Consider the following 18,274-nt stretch of genomic DNA (forward strand, 5'->3'; position numbering starts at 1 on the left):
GCCTATGTACTCTGGCCACCCTGACTTTATGTACTGCAACACCAATTGTAGGTTACAGTCTGCTGCTGTAGCTGTTTTTATGGCCTCAAGCCTACGTGGAGTTGCAGGCATGGCGTCAACAACGGCTGCTATGTAGCACGCTACGTCAGAGTGAGTGTCAGCCTCCTTTTCCAGGCACTGTAGTGGACTCCGTGAGAGTGTGTCGGCCACTGTTAAGGTCTTCCCTGGTGCATATTCGGCCATAAATCTCATAAGTCTCATGAGTAGCTTTTGGCACCGTATTGGCACGTTGTCCAGGTCTTTCTGATTCATGAGTGGAACCAGAGGTTTGTGGTCGGTGACCAATTTGAAGCTCTCAAGGCCACACAGGTACTTTTCAAATCTCTCGGAGGCCCAGACACTCGTCAAACACTCCTTCTCAATCTGTGCATATCTGGTGGCATCAGACAGACGACGTGAGCAGTATGCCACAGGTTTCCATTCCCCTTCATGCAGCTACAGTAGTACTCCGCCTATGCCATAACTGCTGGCGTCGGCTGAGACAGCAGTAGGGCGGTTCACATCGTAGAACTTCAGGACTGGAGAAGTGGACAGGATGTCTTTAATGCCTCCTGCTGAGGATGGTCCCACGTCCATACTGACTTGGACTTCAACAGGTCATAAAGTGGCTGACCCACTGTAGACAAGTTGGGAATGTATTTTCCTAAGTAATTAAACATGCCCAGAATACGCTTTAGGTCTTGCACGTTCTGTGGTGTTGGGAGCTCGCGGATTGCCTCGACTTTGTCAGGGTCAGGTCTCACAAAAAAAACATGGTTGCTCCACTGAGTTTAGCAGTAATTTCCTCAGCAGTTGGAAGGACGTACCTCTCTCTCCTTACAGCCTCGTTTAACCTCTTCAAATCAACACAGATGCGCACCTTCCCATTTTTCCTTGGAACTGGCACCATAGGCGCACACCAGTCAGTGGGCTCAGTCACAGTCAATCACCTCATTTTTCTCCATGCGTTTTAATTCCTCTTTTACTTTTTGCAGTAGAGGCAACGGAACGCGACGGGCAGTGTGCACTGTGTATGGCTCGGCATTATCTCTTAACAGGATTTTAACAGGCTCGGTTTTGAGTGTTCCATGCTCACCGAATGCTTTGTGGACTTCTTCGACACGTTTCACAAGCCCCATCATCATTGCTGTGACTCTGCTTAGCAGATTGTTTGCGTTTCGGCCACTGATGACATATACTGGAAAAGAGTATGGCTTTCCTTTATATTCTGTGCTGGCTTGAAACTTTCCTAAACAGTCCAACTGACCACCTTGGCTGCACAGTGCGACATTAGATGACTCCAATTTATTGTTGGGAACTAATTTCTTGAATGTCTCTTCTCCCATAATGTTTACATCTGCATCCGTGTCAATTTTGAATTTGACCGGCGTTGTTCCAATTGTAAACTGTATTGTCCATTGTTCATCACTTCTGTTTTCATTGGTGACTGCACCCAGGAAGTATGGTGTCTGTGAAACAGTTTCTGTCACTTCTCTGACTGATTTACTGTAACATTTCTTTTCCCAGTGACCCACCTTCTTACACTTGTTGCATGTAGAGTTCATGGCTGGGCACCTTTCTGGGATCTCTGTGTTTCAATTTTCCACATTTTTCACATTTTCCACATTTCGAGTCTCCTTGATCATTTTCTCTCTTTTTAGGTTTCCACTTGGGCTTTCCTCTGCCTAATCCTCTCCCGTGGATTTCCTGCACCACTGCGTGTGACTCACCCTGCAGGTGAACTTGGAGTGCAACCTCCCTCGGACTGGCGAACAGTTGTAATGGTTTGGGCAAGTGTAAGATCAGCCATTAGCTGCAATTTACGTGACAGTTCTTTGTCGCAAATGCCCACCACAACGCGGTCACGGATGTGTTCGTCTTTGTTTACACCGAAGTCACAGTGTTCTGATAACTCATACAGGGCTCTGATAAACATTTCAGCTTTCTCACCGGGCCGCTGCAATCTCTGATGAAAACAGGCGCGCTCGTGAATCACATTGCGTTTAGGGTAGAAGTATGCGTCGTATTTTCCCAACACAGCGTCAATCTTCTTCTCATCCCCCTCCGTCTCGAAGGTGAAAGACTTGAAAATGTTTTCAGCCTCAGGCCCCATGGCATAAATCAACGAACTGACATTTACATGGGCACATTATATGACACCGAGCATAGGTTCCGAGTTGTCTGGAACGCAGCATAATTGAACTAGCTAGAAAATTGTCTTTTAGCTGGTGGCTGTTCGACCTTGTTCACCAGCTAGCTAGCTAGTTGCTAACTGTGTCTGTTTGGTGGTGGTGGACAGGTAACTGTTAGGATACCGAAGGTGTATCAGACAGTGAGACTGAACTGTACTAGCTAGAAAAGTTAAACAATGAGCTAAAAGGAGCTAAAAAGCTCTGTGTAGAACTGGATTTTGGTCATAATTATTAGTGGGTTCATCACTGTGTTCATGTCACATGTAACGTTAACCATTTGATTCATGCTGATAAAGTATAAAAGTTGTTGATATTGAGTGTTGAAGCTTTAACATCATTCCAAAGCAGACAGACATTTTGACTTGTAGCCTGTAGGAGAAAGTTTTTAATTACACCTGTGCTATTATTACTACTACAGTACAATATTATTATATGTCAAAAATGCCTGCTGTCAGATACTGCTCTGTTACCTCAATGGGAACTGTTATTACAAAAGTATCCCCTCCACAGGTTGCAGACCGGTCCTTACACATAGTTTCTCCTCCAGTTTCTTCTTTTTGCGGCTGGTGTACACAAAGACAGAGGATTGGGTTTTCTTAAGCCCGTAGTTTCCCTGTAATGTTTTACTTCAGCTAGCCTGACAGACTTGGTATGTGTTTAGTGCAGCAATGTTCATGGCTGTGTTTTGAAGATTAGGCGTAGTGATTATGAAAACTTGGTAATAAATGACTCAGTTGTAGGCTTGGCAATCTGACAAACGATCAGGTTCTTTTAGCTGGTGGCTTCATGGCTTTGTTTGACACGGACACAGAAAGCCAGTGGTGTCTCATGTTGCTTCATGGCCAGGTGTGTGAGGTTAAAGGAGAGCGGCACCTGTGTGTGCTTTCCCTAGTATGCAATAGGCCACAGTTTACACTGTATGTTTTCCTCCTAGGAAAAAAATGTGCTCCGCAGATTTTCTAGTAATGAAAGATTTTGAGGGAAATTAGATATCAAGTGACCCAATTAAAGAGGAAAGAGTTTAGTTTTTTTTTTCATCCTCCCCATTAGGAGCACAAAGTGTTTAGTAAATGTAATGGGAATCTGAGCATGCATTTTCAATATTCCCTCCCCTGTATATGACTGTGTGTAAATGTATTGAGGCTATTGGCGCTAGTGGAAATATAAGGTTGCCAAAATCTTAGCTGTGATCCATATAGGTACCTTATTTTACAGAATCTGGCCAGTAGTTGTCAAGTGTTAGACGGATCGACAGAATGACTGACGCACATCACCACCCTTGGGCCCTGTTACTCAGCTGGCGTCACAAGGTTCATTTCCCTAAAAGAGACATTATAGGTTTTTACCATGAAACCATGTACAACGTCATGTGTGCAGGAAACTGGTCCCATTATTGCCCTCCTTGTCTAATAGGCTCAATCATGAGCCATTATGAGGCTGTAGTCATTCTCCATTTTGTGTGACACCACTGTCCACATATTGGTGCCCTCCACACATAAATGCATTTACAACCATGTCTTTTCTCCAGGCTGCATTTTTTCTCAGATTACTTTTTCTGTGTTATAAACCTGGTCAGTATACTGGAGAAGGTAGGCAATGATAATGGTCGAGTGTGTGAAGGAGGGAGTTCTGATAATGAGAGACTAGGGTTTTCATTAGTTCATGGAGACATGTTGTTCAGCTTTTAGCTTCAAAAGGACAGTTAGGCTTTAGCTTGGGTTCAGATGAGGGTAGCTAATTTGATAATCAATCGTTTAAGACATTTTTTCAAGCAAGAATGACGGTCATTGCCTTGTTACAGCTCCTTAATTGTGAGGATTTGCTGCTTTTCTTTGTTTTATGTGATAGTAAACTGAATATATTTAAGTTGTGGATCATTAGTTTGATCAAACAAGCCATCAATATGGTATATTCAGTAATGCTGTTTAGTCTGATAAGGTAGTTTTGATTTCAAATTCAGATCATTGTGACTCACTAACTAACTCTCACATTTAGTCACTCAACAATCATTTAGTTCTGGCCATTGTGCCAGCAAAGCACAAACTAAACAATGGCTGAACTATTAATTGAACTAACAATTAATAATTGATTAATCAAAAAGATAATCTGCAGATTGATTGATAATGAAAGTAATTTAAAAAAAAAAGTATTGTGTCACATTTATTCCAGCAGTGATCGTCATGGCTGAAATGTTTGATATTTGAAGACAAGGTGGCAACACTATAATTTCCTGCTTAAAAAGCACTGAAATATACCACGGCTACCCAGTTCTTTCATTAATGCGTATGTTTGTTTAGACAAGGTTATCAGCTGTACAGAGATGTTATTGCCCAAGAAGCCTCCAGTATGTCCGTCAGTGTGTGAGACGTCCCCTGACTGTCATCATGGACCTGTAATACTAGAGTCAGACCTGCAGGGGGCAGCCGTTTTTCTATTATGCCAGAAGCAGCCTACAGTAACAGGTGAAATATGGTGATAGAAAGCCTATTTGAAATGTGTTTTTTTCCATCATCAGTCAGTTCTACTGTATATTTAACAGACATAGCCTACTGTAGTTTAATATAGAGGTTGCATGAATCTGTATCTATACGTAGGTAGCATATGTTACGTCGTTATGGCATAGGTTACGTTTTACACAATACTTTGTTAGAACTTAGATTTTGCTTGTACCACAACATTAAATGTCACAGTTTTCATAAAGCCATGCATCATGATAAACTGTAAACTGCATACATGCACATTTAAATGCTCTATATTTATATTTCAATAGGGATTTTAGTGGAGCCTATATTGTATTGTTTTCTATTTTCAGTAGGCCTATAACATTTCAATGATTTAATTGAATTGTAGCAGACTAAAACCTCGCCGTAAATGTTCAACTCCAGCATCATGCTTCCAAAACAATATTTATTTGCGTCATGCCGACGCTAGTAGTGACGAACTGCTCCACTACACGCCTCCTATCTTACCTTTCCTCTCCACTCTTCTTCAACTCTCCCACCAGGACCACATGGACGTGACGCACTGATAAACACAACCCCGGAGAACAACTTTATCCAGCAGCCAGCGTTATATTTGGGAGTAGGCCTAGTTGTGGATAACCAACGCGGCCGTAACTCCAAACTGAGGGGGGTGGGGTGGGAAAATTAGTTAAGTGTGTTTTTCTTTTCTTTTCTTGAGGCATCAAAAACAACTAAGCAGCCCTTTCCTGTGTTGTATTTTCCATATGTCGCGCAAACAGGTCGACCATGACTACAATCTCCGTAGTATGAACAACCTGATGGGCGAGCGGTGGAAGAAAGTGAGCGACGGAGGAGAGCGGAGTCTGATCAAGGCTCCGTCCAGCGCCAGCCTCAGCAGCCAGGGCGCCTCCGCCGCGACCTCCACCGCAGGTGCGCCAGCAGCACCCCCCACTTCCACCGGGGACCTGGAGAGGGCTGCCCGCAAGCAGTTCCAGCAGGATGTCACGCCCGGCTTCGTCTACGTCCTGGCCGCGTTCTCCGCCCTGGGGGGCTTCTTGTTCGGCTACGACACCGGGGTGATCTCCGGAGCGATGCTCCTGCTGAAGAGGGAGCTGGACCTGAGCGCTCTGTGGCAAGAGCTGCTCATTTCAAGTACTGTGGCCGCAGCCGCCCTGTCTGCCCTGCTGGGCGGCTTCCTCAACGGGCTCTTCGGGCGCAGAGTGTGCATACTGCTGGCCAGCTTCTTCTTCTCCGTCGGTGGGATCGTGCTGAGCACCGCCCCTGGCAAAGAGGTTCTCCTGGCGGGGAGGCTCATCGTCGGAGTGGGGCTTGGTAAGACATGTGTTCAACATGCTCTCTGTCCCATCAGTGTGTCATAACCAGATGCTTGTTTGAGCATTTCCCCAGTTTTTCTTAAACTGCCTAAATTCCATTTTAACCCAATAAACTGTTGCGTGTTGTGAAAGCAAGTAAAACACACTGGATTAGTGTTATGTCATTTTAAAGTCCTGTCACACTACATTAGCCTATACATCAACACTGTCACTGATGTAAAGACAAAGTTGCTCTTAATTGGAAACAAGTCAATGTATCTGACCCCACTGGCAGCACTTACAATGCTAATGGTTGGCAGACTTGATTGATTTTAACATTTCCCTGTCAGAGTTCAGAGGTCAGAATCCACTTAAGTGCACCTTAAGGCCACAGGCCTCAAAGAGAGAGATTTTTGGTGTCAATAAGGTCACTGATGTCAGAGTTGCATTTATCTGATTGGCTCCCTCCCTCCTTGCTTCTTCCTTCCCTGCATGAGCTCGGCTTTCTCCTCTTTTGAATCATCCCTCTCTCTGCATGCTTTTACATGCAACTCGCCTTTTGATCAGAATTCAATGTACCCCAAATTATTTATAGTGGCTGTTCTTACTCATGAGTCACATCCTCTGTGGAAAGGGCTGTTAAAACTGGCTTTCCAGTCTGAGCGCTACGTTGATGGCACTCGTCCGCTGCCTCCTTTGAGAGTAGTAAGCGCTCTGCTCAGTGCAGATGAATCTTCAGAAAGGAAAACATTGTAACAATTTATGTTACAAATTTATGATACTAATTAAAACAGACGAGATAGGATTTGTTCAGAGTGCTTAGAGATTGGAATGTAACAGATTCACAACACAGTAAATGGACAGTTATCAACCATTAGTTTTTATGGCGATGGGTGCCCATCAACAGTTTGAATTTATAATATGCATGTACTGTAATGTTAACACTAAACAATTGTGGCAGTAGTGCCAGTTGAGTGTTTTTGATTGTTTATAAATTCCAACAATGAAAGGTAAGGGAAAGAAAAATGCAGAAAATGCAGCAGCTTCACACTTCATTTTCAAGCTCCGATAGATAGTATGTGGGAAGACCAATCGCACGGGTCATTTCAGCTGTTAGGCTACATTATAAGTGGCTGTTTCATTATAAGTATCCCCTCCCCTTGTGCCATCGCAATCTTTTCCCATACAATCATCTTCATTACACAAGCTTGAACAAGCTGGCCCTGATAGATAATTAACACATTCTGGCACCACAATTAGCTACTGGAGACGCTAATAAGGCAACATTTTCATTGCATGCAATTATTCTGGCGGAGCCCGTCACCTGCACACTCAACTTTTACCAAGCCTTGCCTCCCTGTATTTCTACCCATAACCGGACCTTGTTGTTGATCTGACCTTTGCCTGAGAACAGGGTCTGTTGTGTGATACAAGCTGTTGCTATAGCCTGAGCAAGCAGATGGGATTGAACCAGACTGTTTGAAGTTGTCAAGTTTTTGATGAATCATTGTCAACCCCCTGAAAGTAAAGGTGTGGACACACAGAGCCGATAATCGTCTGTTTGACAGTCTGGTGAGGTCAGTGACTCGAGTCGGTTCGGTGTGTTCCGTGCCGTCGTCCGTCCGAGGGGCCGTCGTCCTTCATTTTGGCCGATTTGACATGTATAATCGACGCGGCGGCAAGCCCCCAGGAAGAGCACCATGTCTAAAAGCCACTATGGGCTTAGCGGATAACAGTGGTACTGCACCCCATGGCCCAGAAAGACTTTTCACATAGACTTTGCATGGCGAAAGAAACGTCTATATTTTAGAGATGGTCCGATACCAGTGTGTCATATATTTTATTATGGTTTAACAACTGTATACTGCTATCCCTGTATGGATGTGATATGATTTCTATCTTTGTTGTACGGCCTGGCTCAGGTTAAACTCTTTGTGAAACATGAACAAACACAAACAATGAACGCCCCAGAACTTTCTTTTATTATCTAGTTTGACAGTCAGTTATAACGGGAAAAGAACATAAATAAACTACTTTAACGTAGATTTTCTTTAGGGCTTTATTACGTGGTATCGGATCGGTGTATAAACTCCAGTACTTCCCGATACCGATACCAGCGTTTTAGACAGTATCGGAGCCGATACGGAACATCTCTACTATATTTCAGCAGATCATTTGTTTCAGGGTATATCAACTTACCAGCCCGAACAATTAAAGGGTCCTTGTTTAAAACGTCACGTTTTTAACATTTTTAACATTCACTAGTAGCGAATCCAGAATTATTAAATTAGGCATGATGAACGCGCATAATGGACGTGAGCAGACACGACGGACTGCGCCCGCCCGCTCACATGACTGTTCTCCCGAGGTCATGTAGCTAGCTGTAATAATGGATATAGCTAATGGTTGTAATTCACCATGTGTTCTATTAATACGTCCATGGTATTATCTTATGAAGTTATGATACATCCGAGGGATGTATGTATGCTGTAAAGCCTGTTAGCTACGTGGATGTAACGTCATTAGCATTTCCCAAACTGGCGGGCTATCGGCTAGCTAGCTAGTTGCTAACATCAGGGGTAGCTAGCATGGCTGTATTAAGATCTATAGCTACATAGCTAGCTATATGCCTACATAACGTTACTACAGACATAGTGATTACATCGCCTTGGTTCTCTCTTATGATACATCCGAGGGCCGTATGCTGTAAAGCTTGTAACGTGGATGAGAGCTGAAGCCATGGATGAGCTTTGTTCACAAAACTGCAGGCTTACTGCTAGCGCTAGTTATTAGTAGCACGACATCATTATTAAATCTCCTTGGTTGTCTAGCTAAATACATCTATCGTTTATTTAGCTAAGCATGTAAATGATCGGGAACAACGAAAACACAATGTTTAACGTTAGTGAATATTTTAGACAATGAAAACGGCGAGTTCATGAGTTCGCCACTTGTACGAGACACGAGAGATAAGCTCATGAACGAGCATGTTGCTACCGTTTGCTAAGACAACACAAACAAATTGTTGCTAGTGCGCGTGTCCATCGAGACGTCATGGGCCAACAATGCGGAAGATCCGAGCTCCATGTTTGCTTTATGCACTTTTGAGCACTCTCATTGGAATGTACGGGGCATCCCGCCGAACACCGTATCCAGTTCTCTTAATACATCCATGCGTGGCGAGCACTGCCGGCAGTCAGACTCAAATGACCGATCTGATTGGTAGAGTGCTAACCCGGAAACGGGAAGCGGAATGAGCGTGACTAGAGTCTCTCAAAATCGGACGAAAATCTTTTAAACTGACCTTTGTTGATCTGAAATGAAGACAGATTCAGCAACTGCACGGCCTATTTCTCGCTCAAAATGTTTTCAGAAACACGTTTCGGTGAACTATTTTAGTACAATATGAGATGGTATTCTGATCAAGCCGCCATGACAGTCTGTTTTTGAATTTCCGGAGAAGTCAGACCCACAGTGACAATGAAAATGTTATCTTTAAACCTTAAATCTTTTTTAGGGGCAACTTTGGGGCAGCAAAAACAAACTGTGGACACAACAGTGACATATTATCAACTTTGATGTTGATATAGCGACTTTTAGTAAGCCTGGCCAATATTGATATTTGAGTTTAAAGAATCCTATCATGAGATATCAGCCAGTGGTAATTTTCTTTACACAACCCATAACACAAATAAACATTTTTGATTAGGTTCCCGTTACATTTTTAACAGTTGCAGCCAAGACATGTACAGGGTATGACATCTTACTGTTGAAAAATAAACTCGAAAGATAAGAAAAGCAGCAGGTTGATGAGCAAGCTTTACTGCATTTTTGCTTTTCTGTAGAGCGTTTTACTCCATTTCCATGGACAGATGAGTAGACAAACTATCACAGCTACCAATGGATTCTTTCTGTGCTCTCTGTGTGGCGACGGTTCGATATAAAAGGTTAAAAAAGAGCCATGAAATGTTTTTCTTAAAAGAAATCTGCTCTGATGCCTTCAGCCTTAGTTAGTCATAATCCATTCTGTTACACACAGACACACAAAAGCACACACCATCACAGTGTGTGTATAATAGTGTGTGTCTAAGTTTTCTTGCTAAATGATCCAGCAGTTTCAAATGTTGCAGCGAGGTTAATTACATTGTGATAACATTTAATTATTACCTGGAGGTTTGATAATTAATTGGTGGGTTTATATAATGAAATCGTCGTAACTAGGTGGAAGCTAAGTGTAGACTTATTGAGGAGTTTGTTCATGCGCATACTGTTGTTCTGTAAGGTGGAAATCACATCACTAAAATGTCAAGTGTTAAAGAAATGAATTGGTTTCGGCTTGACATTTGTGCATTTTATAACAACTTGAAGTCATAGAATTTCATGACCGATTTGAAGTTAAATCATAAAAACTGCCACATGGTATAGTATGGGATAATTAGTTTTTACATAACAATTGTCAAAATCCAATGTGCTATTAGGCACACTTTACTGAATTTAATTAGGAAAGGGCACAACCAGCTTTTACCACTAAATTCGATCAGCACTCCCACCACTTTATTTGGGGGAGTTTTTTTTTTTCTTTTGCTCACGCCACATTTTCGAGGATGCTCCATTAGCCACTAATTAGCTTCCTCCATCACCCAGCACCAGCTACTTAGTACCAGAAAATGTCCTGCCTGCGTCTTTACTACATCACAGTGATGGAAGGTCTAATGAAGTATCTCCCTCTTACTCTGATCAAGCGAGTCAGTCCCGAGATTTGTACTCCATGCCTAGAGGCTGCCTTCACAAGACCAGACGGATTCTTTGTTTAACTTTGCTGTACTGCTTTGAGGCTGAGCCCGACCAAACAATGACTTTATGAGGGTGTGTGTGTGAGGGAGTGTGTGTGTGTGTGTGTGTGTGTGTGTGAGTGTGTGTGTTTGGATAACGGAGTGCTGGGAGCTGTCCCCTGTTGCTGAAAGGAGAGCTCATTAACTAGAAAGAGAACACATTGCGAATGTGTTTTGTAAGGGATTCAAATCCAAGCAAGTGAAAAAAACTGGCCTTTGGTTAAGGTCATTTAGCTTGTTTTCAGTGCAGTTTCAGTTCCAGTGGGGAACTTCAGAGGAATATGAATACTTGAGATGGCTTCGCTTATATCAAAATAATGTCACTTGACTCCAGATATGTCCTCTATGCAATACTGATGTAGGACAAGAGCGACTCAAGTTGAATTTTGTTCTTATTTCTAAGCTCTCAATATGTAGCAGGTCTTTCTCATGAAAATGAAATTGTACATTGAAAGTGTTAGCCTACGTTTTACCTTTTTAGATTCGTCACAATCATCAGCATTAGACACCATCATCTCATCATTGTGGTCGCTCCAACTATGGGTCATGCAAACTTTGCACTAGCCCCTTCAGTTGTGGCAAAGCAGGAAATCCAGCAAAACACTGTATATTGCAACAAGCAGTGCCAGCCTCCGAAACCAAAATAAAAGCACATAAATCCCCTTAAACACTTCCCTTTGAGTTCCACTGAAAGTAGCCACAGAAAGTAGCCCCCTGAATTAGCTATTGTAGCTAACGGATTGCAAACTTTGCACTTGGCACCTCTGTTGTAGGAATTTGGGAAATGTGACTCAGCTAAACAATATCGGGGCAACCAGCACAAGCCGCCTAAAGTTTTCCAAAAAAACGTTGTTTTCCAAAAATGATTTAATAATGCTTCTCTCGAAAAGTAAACACAGACATGAGGCCCCTGAATAAGCTATTTTACTAACTAACTGTATAGGGATATACTTTCACATTTACAGGAATTTTCCTTTGTGCAACATCAAAAGAAATACAGACAAGACATAACATATATGTGAAATTATAGAATTAGCAGCTTAAAAATGAATACATTCTGCATAAACACTTAATTTCCGACTGTCAATAAGCTATTGGCTAATAAGCAAATGTGTACAGTATTTGACCTTTTTATTGGCCTGTAATGGTATTACCTTTAATGGGCTCTAACATAATGATTTTCCCATTCACCACCTGCAGCAAGATGTGAAATGGAAATGATCCATTACTCAGTAAATACATCAACATCAGCTGTAGTATCTCACTCATAGGCATATGGGCCGTGTGCGGCAGCAGGCGTGGCTTAGACGAAGACAAGCTGGTGATACATATGGCTGAGATAATTAAAACAGGGGAACATGGAGGAAAACAAGCAAGAAGGAGGATGAAGAGGTCCGGCTGTATGAGGTGAATACAGATAGAGGCATTACAGCAGAAGACTTGTTGGTGTTAAGTGTGTTAAAATCTGTATGCACTGTATATATCCTTTCTGTGTGTGTGCTTAATCGCCAAGGAGATGGTACAGGTGACCTAAGTATGGTATTCCAGTTATGTGATAACAGGTGGTTGGATTTGGGCAAGGGGGGGTATTGTGACCCATGTCATGAGGCTTCTGCGCTGTGTACATGTACATGACAAAACTAGTACACTGCAATTACTACTAAAATGAGTTGTTTTAAAGGTCCTTCCTCTACTTTAACCTGTAGCATAGGGGTTAGGTTTCTTTTTTCTTGTGTCTGTCTTCCAGCACCATCTCGCAAAAGCTTATGAATGGATTTCCATCAAATTGGCCTGAGCAGAGAGGCATCATGCCCAAGAGCAGTTAATTAGATTTCGGTGGTAATCTGGATCTCGGATTTCCGCCCTCAGATGATATTCCTTTATTTTTATTTTTTATTTTGAGCAATAACTAAGATAAAGACTAGACTCCAAATCCTTAGGGAATGTTTCATTCAAAGTTCAATAAATCAATATGAAGCAAAAGAGACTACTATCTCTGGGTGTTAACAGCAGGCTGGAGAGCTGTACAGCCTTGGCGGAGTCTACAAGTGCCTCTCCTCTGATCACTCGACACTGAACAGTAGGCCAGGCAGAGACTTGACCACAGGGCTTTCAACCAATACTGTTATCTTGTTTTGTAGTACAATGTGGGAAGAGAGAGTATGTATTTTTTTTTAGTAAATGTTCTGATGTTGTGTACTCCTTCAAGAAACGTAACTTTGTGCTTTGAAATGCTGATGATGGTGATTTCCTTTCACACTCTTCTGTAACAAAAAAAAAAAAAAAAGCTAACAAAAAACAAGAAAATCCTCCTTGCTCTGGGTCCCCAGAGCTGCCACAGTGTGGTGCCCGCTCGGAGACTGGTTTCCCAGCAAGTGGTTGCCATGGCAACAGGTAGCCACGTATTCATGGCTGGCGTCGAGGGCAGGGTGGTGGTGTTGGTGGGGGGGGAGAAAGGTGATTAGGAGGGGGGTGTATAGAAAGCATTGGGAGACTATTAATAGAGCTTATCGGGAGCCAGCTGCAGAAAGCTGCGGTCTCATGGCACCTTGTCAGAAATACAAACACACACTGTTTGTTCTGTTCTTCTGTTGTGTGTGTGCGTGTGTGTGTGTGTGTGTGTGCGCGCCCAGTACTGAGATGGACTATAAGAACTGGGCGATAACTCAATAACTCAATATGATCATTTATCGTCTTTCACCGTATCGTGATGAAATCATAAATCGAGATATTGTTGTGTACAATTACGTCGTCTAAATTGAAATAAACAAACATACTAATTCACATGCCTCACTGAAAATCTGAAAATAACATAAAATATAATCTTTTTTTTTTTTTTTTTGAGAGTTGTCATTTCAGGATTGTGTTGTTTTTTTTCCACATCACACTATTTGTGTGCATGCACATCAACATAGTCAGTACATAGCTGGAATATTTTTTCTCTATAGTTTCACTTCAAACTGTTCATTTTGCACTAAAGTTCTTAAAAATACTCAGTACATTTCATTTCATTTTACATTTCAAGTATGACAAAGTATACAAAAAATATATATATACAAAAATAGTATACAAAAATAGGCTTTACCATGTGGTTATTTCATATTACCAGAAAACATGCTATATCGTGATATATATATATATATATATATATATATATATATATATATATATATATATATATATATATATATATATATATATATATTCACCTCTTGTCCACAAGAAAATCATTGTTGCTGTTGTTGATTTCAGGGTCAAAGGGCAGAGTTATTTTGAATAAGTAATTCATTACAGATAATAGAGATTGTTGAAACAAGTGTAATAATGATGTTAAACCCACTCACTTTTAAAACACTTTGGTTTTGTGAGTTTTTAAAAATTTAAAATGTTGTTACTTTCTAATCAGTAGCTCAATGTTTAGGGATTTGGCTTGGGGACCGGAGGGTGGCTGGTTGAAATCCGGCACGGTATGGGGTCTTAGCTGGAGAAGTGACAGTTGAGCAAGCCACCGCACTGCGCCAACTCTGTGGCAGCCCCATCACTCTGACCACAACTGGGCGTCGGGTAGCTCACCTGGTAGAGCATGCGCCCATGTGTAGAGGTTTACTCTTCAACGCAGCGGCCGTGGGTTCGACTCCGACCTGCGGCCCTATGCTGCATGTCGTTCCCCCTCTCTCTCCCCTTTCATATCGTCAGCTGTCTTCTATAAATAAAGGCCTAAAAATGCCCCAAAAAATAAAAACATACTCTGACCGCAACTTATGCGTGTCTATGGGTCCTGTGTGTGAGGGATAAATAAAGGTATTATTATTTAAAGCATTTAGCTGAAGAAAACTGCCTTCTTTTGTGTTTTAGATAATGTTAATGTTAATATAAGGCTTTTGTCACGGTTTAGCTTATAAACCTGCCTTCATTTTTCATTTATGCCATACAAATAAGTCCTTTTCATATACAGTAAGTCTGCATTATCTTTGAGTTTAGGCGACATCTGAACCTCCTGCTAACCGTTGCCTCTCCCTCTCTCTCCCCCACTGTGTAGGTATTGCCTCTATGACGGTGCCAGTGTACATTGCTGAGGCCTCTCCGCCCCACCTCAGGGGTCAGCTGGTGACGGTTAACACCCTCTTCATCACCGCTGGACAGTTCACCGCCAGCCTCATCGACGGCGCCTTCAGCTACCTGCAGCGCGATGGGTGGAGGTCAGACACAGAGACACGCACCTCACACATGCAGAAGATGTGTAAAGTTTTAGACAAATGAAAGCATTAATAACATAAAATGGCATCTTGTATGTCTGCATAAGTACACGTTCGGTACTTTTCAAAGGATTGCCACATCCCTGTGTGATGGTCATATAGTCAAATATGATTTTACTGTCTTTTCTTTGGGTTATTATCACATCAAATGCCAGAAAAAGTCAGGTTGGCTGCCCAAACCCTCATTCTAAATGTCAACACGTATACACAAGTCCGCCCCTAGCCTTTGCTGGGAGCAGCCATTTGTATGTTTGAAAGATACAGTATACCTCTTTCTCTGTCCTTTATCTTTTATCTGTTACCATCTTTACTCTTTACCTTTTTTTTTTTGCTTCTGTTTGCATCTTTTCCTGCTGTCACACTGAATGCAGATTTGAAGCCTCCAGGGTGTGTGAATGTTCAACTGCGTGCTACTTTAGATAACAATCGTCCTTTTTGGAAGGATTTGCCTCAACTACGGTTCTGATGGCGATAGCAGAGATCCTTTAGAAGCCCCTAGATTGCGGTGATTCATACATGATAATGGCTTTTTGGAGACACTTATTGAGTTTAGAGTATGAATGTTGTGTAACTGACGTCTTTGCCTGCGCAGCAGAAGAAAAGCCTTATATGTCTGAGTGTTTACTCCGGTAAAAATATATGGATTTTATTCCCCACTCTTTGGAGCAACTTGCTGCTTTTCCACTTCTTCTATGTCTGGAGAGATAAAGCTCTCAAACATTTTATTGTTATCACAGTTTTCCCCTCATTCCCCTCTTGTAGTGTACCCTCTTATTGTTTGCTAAATGTAAATGCTTAAGTTATTTTAAGCCGGAGAATCTGCATAAAGCCTTGACATTTCCCCCAGTGTTTTATTTCACAGAAATGAACTCAACCACCTGATGCTTACAGGCAAATTACTCAACAAACTGAATATATGGACAACCTTATAGCAACCTATTTTTGTAACTAATGTCAAAGTAATTGAAATGTGCATGGCATGCAAAGCTTTCCAAAGTTGCCATTAGCCAAAAAAAATAAAATATGTAGCTTCTGTAATCGTAATTAGATTACTCACTCCATGCATCCCCTCCTTCCCTGCCTGTCCAGGTACATGTTGGGTCTGTCGGTGCTTCCCGCCGTGCTCCAGTTTGTGGGATTCCTGTTCCTGCCGGAGAGCCCTCGCTGGTTAATCCAGCATGGGCTGACCCAGAAGGCCCGCCGCGTGCTCAGTCAGATCCGAGGAAACCAGAACATCGACGAGGAGTACGACAGCATCAAGAACAGCATCGATGAGGAGGACAGCGGAGGAGGTAACGGGGGGCAAAAAGGAGAAAGGCTTGGGACAAGAGAGCAGCACATGTTTTGCTTTTTGCTTTATGCTGTAACATCCTGTTAACATTTACTTTACGACAGTACCTACACAGGTATCCATGCAGTGGATGGCTGTGCATTTTTGTCAAATTTCAATTCTTTGCTAATCTCAACAGCTACAGTACAGAGTGTCAAAAGCCTGTTGTTCCATTCAACAGCGTCCTTGAAGGCAGTAGTCTTCCTTTTCAGTCACTTTGATGCCCTCCTCCGTGAGGCTGATTAGAGAGTTCATGAGTCCTTCCTACTGAAGCAACAAAAAGTAATTCAGTTTCTCTGTTGCATTCCCTTGACTCCTAGGGCGATGATGGTGACCTGCCAATCAAACAGCGTGAGCAGCAGACGTGGTGTTTTTCTCTTGATTTTTCTGTTGACGTGGTTTGAGTGTCTGTAGCGGGGAGCTCTTTTGTCCTTTTGGTTGGCTTTCATGATGACTTTGTAGTGAATACAGTGATTGTTAATTCCTCACGCATGCAGCAACAGGCGTAAAGAGCAGTGTATCGTTGAAGCTTTCATGAACTGGATGTAGGTTGAATCCTTCGGCGATAGGCGAGCCATTCAGCTTTCAACAAGGTAATTTAGTGCTGTTAAGTTTCTGGTAGAAATACAACCAAACAGAGATGTGACTGAGTTTAAGAAAATACTATGTTCTTCATGGTCAATTATTGTGTGAGCTGACCTTTGCTTCACCACTCAGATGCTGCTGTTTGGTACGAGGTGTGAGCAGACAGTATTGAACCAGGTTGTCAGAACGAGGCTGATATTACAGCTTTATTCGCTAATATTGCTGTTTCATGACATAGTTACTGACAATCATGACATTTTCTATATTTCAGAGACTGTGTGTGTAGTACATACCGGTCTGATCCTGCAAATCTTCCCCATCTACCTGTAATCTCTTTTTAATCCTTACTCAAACCAGTCAAAGACATAAACACACACTAGCACACACTGCTGCAGTGATGTGCATTTGAAGCCGATCCCAAAAACAGTTACTACAGTCACTATTGCTGTCTTCCATCAACATTCTAGTCATTTTATTTTTATGGGTTAGCAAATAATAAAAAATAGCTCATTTTCAACCGTTGTCCCTTGGCCATATGTTAAATAAGCCATTCAAATAACAATAAAGCAAACAACACGTAAAATCATAAACAGATCCTGGATGTCACTAGCGATAGCAGTAGTTTCGATTTCAATTTGGGGAACCAACAACAGCCAAACTTGGAGTCTTTGGCCAATCACAGGTCATTTCAGAGAGAGGGAGCGTTCCTAATGGCTGCTCTGCAAATGCAGATGGGTGTGCACGTCCCTTCGGGGGAAAATTCCGTTTACCGTAGCCAAAGTACTGCTGCCATCTGAACGAGGACCAGACGAGGACATGTTTAGGCGGTGAGAGAGGAAGCGCGGCAGACCAACCTTCTAGTTTAGCCTTCTGCTAATTCTCATATAATTGCCGCTATGTAACAGCATCTGAATTAAATAAATGATAAGTACTCGTAAAGGTTACTGTATAAAGCCTGTGCATGTCCGTGGCTGTCTGATAGGAGGGGCTGGACAGAGAGGGGAGCGGCAGAGCTGCAGGAAGAGAAGGTCTCACTGTACTTCAAATTCTGGCGTTGTTTTAAATTCTGCTTCCCGCAGCTTAAATTAGCTAGCTAAAGCTTATAAAATGACAGCAGCAGTTAGTTAGTTGTTTCAGCCAGCAAATCTGTTGCTGGATATATTCAGTGGAAGGATCTTCATAAACTGGGAAGCTCTTACTGTAAAGGCTGTCTGGCCAAAATATGTTTTCTTCCCTTGGACAACAATATCTCCTCATATTGTTGA

The 18,274-nt window shown here is 42.2% G+C and overlaps 1 protein-coding gene across 1 annotated transcript in view; it reads left to right on the forward strand.

Annotated features, from left to right (window-relative positions):
* The first annotated feature begins 5,414 nt into the window (after positions 1-5,414).
* Positions 5,415-18,274, forward strand: part of LOC144537696 (proton myo-inositol cotransporter-like) — a 70,880-nt gene continuing 58,020 nt past the window's right edge. The window contains exons 1-3 of the mRNA XM_078281519.1: positions 5,415-6,025; positions 14,878-15,037; positions 16,184-16,386. Of these exons, the coding sequence (XP_078137645.1) occupies positions 5,458-6,025; positions 14,878-15,037; positions 16,184-16,386 (931 nt within the window). The 5' untranslated portion in view covers positions 5,415-5,457. The remainder of the gene's footprint in view (positions 6,026-14,877; positions 15,038-16,183; positions 16,387-18,274) is intronic.

The sequence above is a fragment of the Sander vitreus genome, chromosome 23 (genome assembly GCF_031162955.1).
Source record: "Sander vitreus isolate 19-12246 chromosome 23, sanVit1, whole genome shotgun sequence".
NCBI classification, from domain to species: domain Eukaryota; kingdom Metazoa; phylum Chordata; class Actinopteri; order Perciformes; family Percidae; genus Sander; species Sander vitreus.